Source organism: Heptranchias perlo, chromosome 5 (genome assembly GCF_035084215.1).
Source record: "Heptranchias perlo isolate sHepPer1 chromosome 5, sHepPer1.hap1, whole genome shotgun sequence".
Lineage (NCBI taxonomy): Eukaryota > Metazoa > Chordata > Chondrichthyes > Hexanchiformes > Hexanchidae > Heptranchias > Heptranchias perlo.
In genome coordinates this window covers 80,952,165-80,964,513 of record NC_090329.1, presented here as the reverse complement: position 1 = coordinate 80,964,513, position 12,349 = coordinate 80,952,165, and the positions used below count along the sequence as shown (strand labels likewise).

Below are 12,349 nucleotides of genomic sequence, written 5' to 3'. Positions count from 1 at the left end.
ACATTTGTTCGCTGGTGGGGTAACGTGTAGCGTGACATGAACCTAAGATCCCGGTTGAGGCCGTCCTCATGGGTGCGGAACTTGGCTATCAATTTCTGCTCGACGATTTTGCGTTGTCGTGTGTCTCGAAGGCCGCCTTGGAGTACGCTTACCCGAAGGTCGGTGGCTGAATGTCCTTGACTGCTGAAGTGTTCCTCGACTGGGAGGGAACCCTCCTGTTTGGTGATTGTTGCGCGGTGTCCGTTCATCCGTTGTCGCAGCGTCTGCATGGTCTCGCCAATGTACCATGCTCTGGGGCATCCTTTCCTGCAACGTATGAGGTAGACAACGTTGGCCGAGTTACAGGAGTATGAACCATGCACCTGGTGGGTGGTGTCCTCTCGTGTGATGGTGGTATCTGTGTCGATGATCTGGCATGTCTTGCAGAGGTTACCGTGGCAGGGTTGTGTGGTGTCGTGGACGCTGTTCTCCTGAAAGCTGGGTAATTTGCTGCGAACGATGGTCTGTTTGAGGTTGGGTGGCTGTTTAAAGGCGAGTAGTGGAGGTGTGGGGATGGCCATAGCGAGGTGTTCATAGTCATTGATGACATGTTGAAGGCAGCGGAGAACATGGCGTAGTTTCACCACTCCGGGGAAGTACTGGACGACAAAGGGTACTCTGTTGGTTGCGTCCCGTGTTAGTCTCCTGAGGAGGTCTATGCGATTTTTTGCTGTGGCCCGTCGGAACTGTCGATCGATGAGTCGAGCGTCATATCCCGTTCTTACTAGGGCGTCTTTCAGCGTCTGTAGGTGTCCATCGCGTTCCTCCTCGTCTGAGCAGACCCTGTGTATTCGCAGGGCCTGTCCATAGGGGATGGCCTCTTTGACGTGGTTAGGGTGGAAGCTGGAAAAGTGGAGCATCGTGAGGTTGTCCGTGGGCTTGCGGTAGAGTGAGGTGCTGAGGTGCCCGTCTTTGATGGAGATTCGTGTGTCCAAGAAAGAAACTGATTCTGAGGAGTAGTCCATGGTGAGCTTGATGGTGGGATAGAACTTGTTGATGTGAAGATGAGGGCAATACCAAGGGAACGAGCAGGATGGGAGAGAGTTAAGGTTTTACTGGGGACAAGGGCATCAAAGGTGGAGGTGAGAGCCTGGTTGAGCAGATTAACGGTTGCAGAAGTATCATGGTGACTGGAGAGCCAAATGTTAGCCAGTTGGCAGTTTGTGGAGATTTTTTTTTCAAAGGAGCAAATATAATAAGTTTGTAGCAATTAAAATATCCTGTGATGAGAATTTGATCATTTTCTTTTTGTTTTCAATTTGGTTATCATTGATTTATTTTAAAACTTTAATTTAGAGATGCCACAACATGGAAAGGTGAATGTTGCGCACTTAATTGAACGGCCTAGAAATTGGCAGGCCGGCGTGAACAGGGAGCAGAGAATAATCCCTCTGCCAGAATGGGTAGGCCTGAGGCACAGCCGATATTGGGCCTCGGATCTCATTTACATGAACCCGGTGAGCTGTCGACGCCTGCTGGACATCCTCAGGAGGATTTCAATTTCGGGCCGCTGTGTTGATTAATGAGCCTATGTGCTCCACCTGCCATTTTGGATGTTTTATGCGCCATTTTGCGCCTGAAAAACTGCAGCAGTGCCATCAAATTTCTAGGCCATGGTGTCAAACTGCAGAGAGAAAAGTAGTTGAATTATTAATCATACTTTGGTTTTAATTACTGCGCTGAACAAAATATTAGAAACAAAATTCATATTTTATTCTTCGAGCATGCTGCTTGTTATGTTCTTAAGACCAGCACAGCTCAACTATTACAAACAAGTAGTATGTTGTTGACTCAATGAATGTCGGAAGAGCATTTGCTCTATTATAACATTAAACCATTCTGGCTAATTAACGACGAGATGTATCTTATGCACAAGCTCCAAAGAGGACAGTGTTTTTATCAAAGAGCTCATTGAGGCCTGTTGAATGTACTTGTGACAAATCAACTGTAAGAAAGCCCCAGATAAAAATAAACTGCAAATGCTGAAAATCTGAAATAAAAGCAGAAAATACTCATCTGGTCAGTCAGCACCGATGGAGCGAAAGATCGGTTAGCATTCGAGATGGGATTCTTCATCAGAACTGAACTGATCGATAATCTTACTCTTTTGGGTGCTGAAGAACTTGCTAATCGTTCCCAGCATTTTCCATTTTCATACAAGGAAGATAGTCTCATTTTTCTTGCATTCCCCAGTACCTTAGCAGCTTGGCTTGATTTGGTCCCTTCCTCACAGACATGGTTAAAAAAGGAATAGAGAACTGTGGGTACCAGTTCATGTCTCGCCATTTCACAGTACTACATATTGGAGGACAAATAGGCTGCCCACCAAAGGCAACTTTACAAACATTTACAATAAATAGTCATAGCTCAAGTAATTCTTTAAATAATTTTTATTCAGCTTAAAATGTTAAACAGAATGGATAGTATCAATAAACATCAGTAAAAATAGCTTATGGTTTATGGCAAATTAAATGAAACATGTTATATCTCTATCTTTCAATATAATTCTTGCAACTTTACAAATGAACATGCAGCTGTTAAGCAGGCTGGCAATTAGCTTCAGATAAGCATTGGCTCACATATTCTATACTCCCCAGCACCCAGTATTAATTCTTTCAATAAATGTATACCAGGTTTACCTTCTTTATTCATAGATGTCACGTGTTGACAAATCAAATAATTATATTTTTAGGCAAATTGTGCTTTTATCTTTTGCTTTCGCACTTTTATATTTTTTACCTTGTAATCTGATAGAATATCATGTTGTGAATTGTTGAGAAAAATAATGATATATTAATGTTAAAACTTTGGGTTTAAATTAACATTGTGGCCAGGAATCTCTTTTGAGCTCCTCCCACTCCACTACTGCAACTTCACCACAATTACAGCCAAAACCTCGTTTACACTTCCACCAAAGTTACAACGGCAGAGCCGGAGCAGGTCTGAGGAAATTCCCAGCCCATGACATCAGCTTAAAGTCTTCACATGACAAACTAAATTCTATTTTGCATTATAAATATAGATATATCTCTTTAAATAAGTTTTTTTAAAGTTGGTTACAGATATTCCTTGCTATAACAACATTTTTAAAAGTTTGTTTACCCGTGAAATTATAAAATAATACTTTTGCACGATATCAAAAAAAGTTACCAATGCAGTTTTCTCTCACTAAAACTGTACCATAAAAATCTTTACTTCAGCATAAAATGTAATTATAGGATATAAAAGATGCAAGAGAAAGTTTGTGCAGTGGAAAGTGCTGAGCAGATTTAAGCCACATTTTATTTTCTGGGTCTAGCCTTTTAGAACACCTTGGTGAAGATATCCTTCTGTGGCTACAAACTGAGTCTGTTACAATGGTCTTTTTGTGTCCTGCCCTAGTGGAGCAGTTAATTGCAAAACAAAATGTAGAAAAGTAAAGGCGGCCCAGTTCAGGAACCTGCAATACCATTCTGAGTACTGTTTCTGAGCAATTTTCTCCATGGGTAAATTCTATATAAGTAGAGCTCTGGCTGGTTGGGTAGTGTCAGCAGTCAAGAGTTGGGATAAAATATCCAGGCAGAGGTGATAGTTTCAGGAGGGAAAGATCTTTCCGGTGTGCTAGGCGCAGGGTGATCATAAATGTATTGCTTAGAAACAGGTTTACAATTTTACTACGCCTGCTGCATAGGGGAAATATTCTGCGATTTTTCCTATTTGGATGTAAATAGAGACTTTCAATTTTATTCTCTATGTTATTGTGCCACTGTACCTTCTGAGGACTACAGGCCTGTGGTAACTTCTTTAGGGATTGGAACTGTTGTGGAGTTTTGCTTTTGTAAACGCCAACGGAAATTTGGCCTTCAGCCTTCATTGGGCTAAGTGGATAACTTAGCTAAGGGTGTGGTGGCAAGACTGAACATAGCACTGTGCATGCCCACTGTGCCTATTTTGTTACAGGCTGTGGTGGCATCCAATGCACCAGGGGTGAAATTCGTCAAGTAGTAGCGCAAAATGGGCAATAGCGAATTGGCAGCTCTTTTTACACTCCATCCAATTTTCATTTCCATTGACTTCAATCAGTCGGAGTGTAAAATAGGCGGCCGATTCGCTGTTACCCATTTTACAATACCGCCCAAGACAAATTTAATTCCCGCCCACTCTGTACTTCTGGCCTCCCATGGTAGATTAGTGTCAATTGCAGTTGATGGCTAATTCTGTGCTGTTCCATTAAAAGAAAAGGTGCTTGGAAAAGTTTTTCTCGCTTGGAAAGTGAGAAGAGCCAGAAGATATGCATCACAATGACTGTTGGACAGCTGATTTAGCCAAGCCCAGGAGCAGATTGACCTGGAGAGTCTTCCAGCTTCATTTCAGAGTAAAGGATAGATTTTCCAAATCCCAAAACATGGCAAGGTGCCTCATTGCATACAATGATTCAGAAAATCTACACTTAAATGTCAATGTTACACATCAGTTTAAGTGTGTAATTTAAGGGTATTATCTATTATCACTATTTGGCAATACATCAATTAGATCAGGAGCTTCCAACCTTTTTGTCTTTGTGGACCACGTTGGTGCATATCGAGAAACCTCGGGGGATGTATATAAAGTTTAAATCCGTGTCCCTATTAATGTGCTCTGATTTAGGATTTATCCACAGTGCTAAAACCAGACTGTTCCAAATCTCCAGGCCAATAAAATTCAAACAGAACAAACCAGAAAACAATAAATATAAGTGCAAATAGGACTGAGTTGTCTGGGTTACGAATAGACCTACCTCCGACCCTCACTCCCATCAAGCTCAGCTCTCAGCTGGGAATATGGCATATCTGAATTTACCCGAAAATGCTCCTGCCAGAGCACTGAAGATAAAAAATGTTAGCGGAAGAAAAGCTTCTGCATATAGTGCATTTTAAGTCTTGATAACATTATTTCTGTTCGTTCAATTTGGATTACAAAGAACTGGAAGACTAGTCAAAGATAAGAAATTTACTCACTTGAAAAAATGCTCGCGAAACATTTTGTTTTCATGAAGATGTCATCCCTTTAAGATTCTCTGAATCCATTTCACTTAGGATTGTAACTATCCATCACAGACAGAAGAGACCAGCTCCTCTCTGGAAGGCCTCAGTTCAGACCCAACCCCCAACAGATAGCAAAACTCTTCCTTAACACAACGTTACTCACACTCTCAATAAAAGAGTTTTTGTACAAATGTATAAAATACATCAAATGTAATAAAAAAAAGTGATAAGAACCTTTTGTAAAAATGCCGTTACATGTCTAATAAGAGGAAATCTTATACAAATACTGCCGTGCAGTTTTGCTAAGCAAGCATTGTAACACTGCTCCTTTCAGGTACTGAGGCAAAGCATAGATTTACTGCCGTGTCTGAGTGCATTTTCAAACATGGGTGTCAGCAGAACTTTTGCCACCATCAACAAAGTCCAGTACAGCAGGCACCTCCATGTTGAGAGTGGAAGACAATGCATTGGTGTTGTCCATCTTCCTTTCTGCATATTTGTGTATCGTGCTGTAGTAGTTTTCAGTTCTGCTGAAAGAGTAGAGCAGGGACACCTCCTCCCATGCCGCTCTGCTCGGGGTTTTGATCTCCTTCGGTCCTACAGATTCGAAGAAGCTCTTCAGATTTCTCTCCGCCAGTTCTTTAGCATGCTCGGCTGATTTCTTCTCAAACAGCTCGTTCTCCTTTTCCTTGTATGTTTTCCAAAACTGCAATTGGAGGAAGCTGACAGGAGAGCAGCAGCGTACAATGCAGGTAGAGGCCAGCGCAAATACCACGATGGCTGCTATCAGGCTCCATCCAATCACCTGCATGCATCAAATGTAAGGAAATATAAATACACTTCATATTCTCATCATACACAATGCATCCAATTAACCACAGTTCTGGCATACAAGGCTATAGGTGGAATGTGTACTGAGACTCACCTCTACCAAATTCAATAATTGAATCTGCTGTTTGAAGTTAAAACAATTGTCAAAATATAAATCACGTGGGCATTAAGGCTCACCTGAGTGGAGCGCTGAAAGGAAAATTGGGTAGGGAGGATCCCAAAGGATCCTTCCAGTGCAGTTATGGAGCCATCATTTTCTGCCTATGGACAGATACTAAGAGACCAAGGCAAAAGTCCAAGTGTAGACAACCTGAAATTATTTTCTATATTGCCTCTTAATAAGCAGGGTTTTTAACTCCAACCTCATTTATAGTGTGCAATCTGTACACTTGTTTAAATCATTCAGTACTATGAAAAATGGAGCCCAGATTCAAACTACAATTCTGTACATGCTGCAGCCCTTGTTTGCAAAGAAAAGAGAAACAGTCTTTGGCTAGGATTGGTACTTGTAGAGCCATTGAAATCCAGTACAGCTGTACATCAAATGAACTCATTTGATGTACTTGCAAATCCTGCTTAATATAATTCTCCCAAAACTTCAGAAGTACAGTCTTGTGCCAGTTCTTACAATACCTAACAAAGATGAAAGGAACAGACAGGAAGAGCCAACAGCCAGCAGAATTTTCTTTCCTACTTTGAAGAATTGAAGACACAACAGAGACTTGGAGTTCAGGAGAAATGGCAAAACAATGACAGTGAAGAAACAAAGATTTTTTTAATTGGTGGCAATGGATGAGTACAATTAGCAGCAGTACACAGGTGCAGCAAATAATGTGGCTTTTTATTCTGGCCTGTTAATGCAGACCCTTCCGTTGCAAGACTTCCATGACCCACTGGCACCAAATTCAAATTCCAGATGATCTATTGCACACCATAATTCGATCTGTTTGTCTGTTTTCATAATAAACCAGTGACCTTGACCATCTTAATGTAAGGAATATTGTTATCGTAGTCATCACTATTAATAAAATTCAAATCGAATTACAGATGCAAATTGACCCATGTCAGACGTTATGGGGGTAATTTTTACCCCCAAGAACAGGTGCCCGGCTCCAACATGCCCACTTCCAGGTTTAACCCAGACACATTTGGATGTGCGCTACTGGCACCCGGAAGTGCCAGCTATCGATATTTAATGCGCAAGTTAACATATTTAAACCACTTAAAGCGATGAAATGTTTGTGTATTGAGCCACACAAACCATTTTAACTTTCCCTGAACGTGTCTCCCATGGCATCCGAAACACGCCATGGAAACGGAGGCGAATTGCAGCCGACCCTCGTTTGGACCAGTGATTGACACGTGAATAAAAGGTGAATTTTTGTAGCGGGGCACTTCGTCCTCTCAGACAAACCTTTGGCCAGGAATTCTGTGTGTTTAGACTGAGATTTCTTTGTTCACACTGAGAATTCTTGTGTTCAGACAAATTTACCTGCATTTTCAACCCCCTCAAACTGACATCATTAGGATGGGGTGGGGGGAGGCGCAATGGATGTATTCCACAGTACATCTGAGGAGGAGGCACATCACCACTCACGGCAGGCACGGCTTGCAGTTCTGGAGTTTCAGGTGCACAAGTCAGAAGTGTGTCATAAAGACCTGCAGAAGATCAGAGAGGGGACCAATGGAGGGGCTGAGGTCGCAGGAGGCACCACCCACGTGAGCGGGTCTACAAGCAGAGGCTGAGCTTCCTGGACCTCGCTGAGGAGCAGTGCCTACGCAGGCTCAGATTGAGCTGCCAGATGGTTGCAGATATCGGCATGCTTCTTCATGCAGAGCTGCTCCTGGCTGGGCCTGGTGGCCACATATTGCCCATTGCAGTTAAAGTTACCACTGCCCTCAATTTCTTCGCCTCTGGATCCTTCCAGCAGGCCACCGGTAACATCTCCAGGGTCTCTCAGTCATCTGCACTTAAGTGTATAAGGCAGGAGACAGAAGGGTTGTTTGCCAGGGCATCCGACTATGTCAACTTCCTCTGTGACAACATCAGCCAGACTGAGAGGGCAGTAAGTTTCAACTCTCTGGCTGGCTTCCCACGGGTGCGGGGCACAGTTGATCGTACACACGTAGCAATCTGAGGATCTGCACATGAGCCAGGACCGTTCATGAACCAAAAGGGATATCATTCCATCAATGCACAGCTGGTTTGCGACCACTGGAAGAGGTTTCTGCAGGTGTGTGCCACATTCCTTCATTTTGCACAAGTCCGACATCCCAGCCCTCTTCCACACACAAAACAGACTTAAGGAATGGTTTCTTGGAGATAAGGGATACTCTCTGCAGACTCATGGCACCTGTGAGAAACCCCACCAATGAGGCACAGCAGTGGTACAATGACAGTCATGTCATCACCAGGTCTGTCATTAAGCAAGCCATAGGAACATCGATGATGCGCTTCAGGTGCCTGGATAGATCAGGGGGATCCCTTCAGCACTCGCCAGCGAGGGTGTGCAGAATAATAGTCGTGTGCTGCATCTTGCACAACACCACTCAGCAGAGAGGGTTACAGGTGGAGGAGCTCGAATGCGCTCATGAAGCATTCTCATCTGCTGGCAACATTGAAGAAGACGATGAGGAGGAGGACGATCATGGGAAACCCATCACCAGAGCAGCAGCGCGTATGATGCCAGGGATTCACTTATATCTAACAGGTTCTCATAATGAGATCTGCAAACTGAAGATAGTGAAGTACTCAGACCACCTGGAACAACCACCATCAACACCAGCCCCCCTCCCCTCCGTTTGCACAAAACAGTCCTTCAACCATGCATACTCCCATTGTACACGTGCCCAATGGGTGGCATCATGTATTGGCGTTCATGATGAAACACATGTAAGGGTGCTTTCAGAAAAGGGACTCAAGAATGGGCAAGATGTAGCAGTGTTGGTGATAAGTATAACATTTAATGTGAATTTAACAAAAAACAAATATAAATAAAAACATCACATTCCGTCATACACCCTTGTGCATACCCTTGGTGATTACAAATCCTTAGCCTTCCTCTTCCTAGCGCTTCTATGTGATGCATCTCCTATGGTTTCAGCAGAGGTAGTGGCAGGTTGCTCAGATTCATGCCTTGCTGCTTAGATGCTTTTGGCCTATGACCTCTGGGTTTTGGAGACAGTGAGGGCCAAAGACCACTCCACCTGCACCTTTGAGTGGAGTCCCCACTTCCATGTCCTCTTTTGCCATCACCCCTCTCCCGGGCCAGCGAAAGATCACTCCCACCACTCTGCTGGACAGCAGGCTGGTGAGGAGATGTGATGCTTTCTAAGGCCATGGATGACGTTTCTGTCTGCCTGCTTAAGGCGGCAGACATATTGGCAATCCAGAGTCAGCACAGCCATCCACGACCTGAAAGGACTCATTTGAGAGCTGTGCTTGAAGCTCAACGGAGACTGCCACACTCCCCATCGAAGAGCGGGCTCGAGGGGCTGAATGGCCTACTCCTGTTCCTATGTTCCTATGAAGACATTCTATCCACTATTGTGGAGAGTATACGTGACTCCTTTTCCATTACCTCCCAGAGGTGGAGTTGTACCTCGTTCACTCTCACTCTGAACGATGTCCCCCGGGGTTCATCATTTGGGTCCAGCTGAGCAGAGCTTGGAGAGGAGTGCGCCCTCCGACACAATCTTTCCACAGCTGCCCCTGCCACAGCATCTGTTGGTGCACACTTGTGAGTGTTGAATCACAAGGTGACACCCAACTATCTGCCTAACAGGACCCACCATGTATCTGTGCTGGTGCATGGCTGGATGTGATGTGACGGTGCACCCTCAGAGGAATTGAGCTCCTCTGAGGAATTGCCCTCTTCCAAGGCCCCGGAAGAGAACACAAAGCAATGTTAAAAATCATCACAGAAGTTAGTTTGCAATGAGCATACTTAGGTGTGCAACAGGTCAATCATTGATAACATCAATTCATGATGTGTGAGGGATGTTAAAGTTCTGACACCAGCTGTTTGCGGGTTGCCAGTCTCACCATCTCCGACGGCCAGGCATTTCAACGTGCGGCTAAGCTCCAAGGCCTCCTCCTCCACATCTGTCAGGGGCACTATTTGTGGTGGCCCCCTTCCAGCCCTACTTCTCTCCCGTGCATTTTGTGCTTTCTTCTCCTATAAGGGGAGAAAGAACAGACGTGTGGGTGAGTGAGGGTGACGGGGTCACCTGATGGATGCATTGCTTTGGGTGAGGCTGACAATGAAACAGATGCATCAGAGGGTGACTATCAGACAGATTGATCACATTGCATCAGGATTGGTGTGAGTGGGAGAGGTGGGTTCACAAATGGGAAGTGAGGAAGTGCACAGAAAGTAAAGGTAAGTTGATGATGAGACTTGAGTGGGTGTGAGGAGTGATGTGATGGAGTAGGCTTGGCAAGTCAGAGTGAAGGTGGGTAATGTACACCACAGGATGTAGGTGAATCAGTAACTGCACTCAATTTTCCTGACCTGGTTAGATCATTAAAGTGCTTCCTGCACTCCACCCACGACCTTGCCATCATGCTCCTGCAACCTCCAACCACGCCTTCTTGGTGGCAGAAGCTGGGCGCTTCCTCCGGTCAGCAGGGTATAGTATCTTCCTCTCCTGCTCCTGACACCAACCAGTTGCAACTCAAGAGAGGAGTCACTAAAACGGGGTGCTGCATCTCTGAAGATTCCTCCTTTTTCCTTCAAAATCCATGGTTACAATGGCCCTTTACATAATCCAATTCACAGCACATCATTCAGGTGCACAGTACGCCCGTTGCGCAGCTTGGAGATGCGAAACCCGGAAGTAACATTAAGGGCCTTCAATTTAGTCACGATCATTCGAGCCGACGCACAGAAAAGTTTTCCAGGTTTCCCACATGGCTACTCACCCAAATGCTGACTTCCCACTGCCATTAAAATCATGCCCCATTGCGTATTTCCAGCATTTTCTGATTTTATTAATAATTTTATGTGGATAGTCAGGATATTTTTTGCTTCACCCATGCCACAATCTTTAGCTATGAAGAAATGAGCTAAAAACAGAATAAAACCCAAGGGGCCTAACCCTAGTACTGAATGCTGTCCTAGCGACCACAATGATTTACATTTGCAGGTGGCAAGATTGGCAAAACAGTGTATACGTGAATTAAGGGTGTGCTACACTAAACGTATTTTATCAGAACTAAGCAGCCTTCAATCAAGATTCATCCCAGACCCAAAGTAGAGAATATGATGCAATGTGCCTTACATTCCAATGTGATATTAGCACAGCCGGGAAGAAATGTTTTGCTAAGGCAACCCAACCCCCTACCCCAGGGCAAGTTGAGGCATGTTGCCTTCTCATACATGCCCCTTCCATTAAATACCAGCCTTGAGAACCTGATCACTTGGGCTTCTCATGCATTCTATGTGCGATCAGATATATATAGTAATAGTAAATATAATAAATGCATAATTTTATTTGGCTAAATGTAAAAGCAAAGCTTTTGCATGATGTGGCACCAGTCCGCAGAAGAAAGTAACAGTAACATATGTCACCAAAAGTATTTCTTACCTGGGAGTGTGCACGAAGGGTAAAGAGAATATCCTCCCGGTTGGATAGAGACAATGATGCACGAGCACAAGGCAGTTCAAAAGGATTTGGATGACAGTCCTTGGATTTGTTATTGCAGATTGGCTTGAAGAAGTGCTCGTTGTAATAGCCGCACATGCCACATTCATAGAAAGTGCCATTCAGCAAAGCAACAGAAATCCATGTTATGGGGGCTACTAAAGCTCCCACTGTGATTTGCACAAAGATCTTTATGCCACGACAGAGGATTCTTTTAGAGCACAGCTTTGCTTGATTAATGCAACAGCCAGTACATAGCTTCCAGGTTCTGATGCTTATAAAGTAGCCAAGTAAAAACAACACGAGGGCTGGGACGAAAAGAAAAACCATGCTGTAGGAAAAATTCCATGAGTTACAGGGGCAATTGAACACAACAACAGAGAACAGTTGTTCTCCCCCAGCTGTTGCTAAGGCCAGAAAGCCGTATCCTAGGGTGGCATGCTGCTTCAAAACTAAATTCAGCATCGTCTTAAATTTCTCCATCTTTGCAGTACGCATGCAAGAACCTAATGACTGCTGATGTAACTTCCTTTCAGACGTCTGAGAGAGCTTGATAAATAATTTATATCAAGTATTCACTGGTGATGTCCATTTATAGGAAAAGGCTTGAAAAACGAAACAAAATCTAATTAAAAAGGAAAGTACTGCAGAGTGCATTGTGCCTGCCAAAAGAGCCCTTTGATAATTGGCTCCAGACGTAACCCTGTATAAGCACCAGAAGATATTGCAGCTCTGTGGTTAGCAGCTGTTGGTGTTCCCAACACAGAGTGGTGATCTCTGCAGCAATGTATACCTTTATTCATCTTTTTGAGCTGTTCGTAGCTTTACCA

The 12,349-nt window shown here is 44.0% G+C and overlaps 1 protein-coding gene across 1 annotated transcript; it reads right to left on the bottom strand.

Moving 5' to 3' along the window:
* Positions 1-2,437: 2,437 nt before the first annotated feature.
* Positions 2,438-12,047, bottom strand: LOC137321885 (calcium homeostasis modulator protein 6-like). The gene is made up of 2 exons (XM_067984708.1): positions 11,463-12,047; positions 2,438-5,847 (listed from the first exon to the last, which is right to left on the bottom strand). Exons 1-2 carry the CDS (start codon positions 12,015-12,017, stop codon positions 5,422-5,424), a joined length of 981 nt encoding a protein of 326 aa, XP_067840809.1. The 5' UTR covers positions 12,018-12,047; the 3' UTR covers positions 2,438-5,421.
* Between the last annotated feature and the right edge of the window lie 302 nt (positions 12,048-12,349).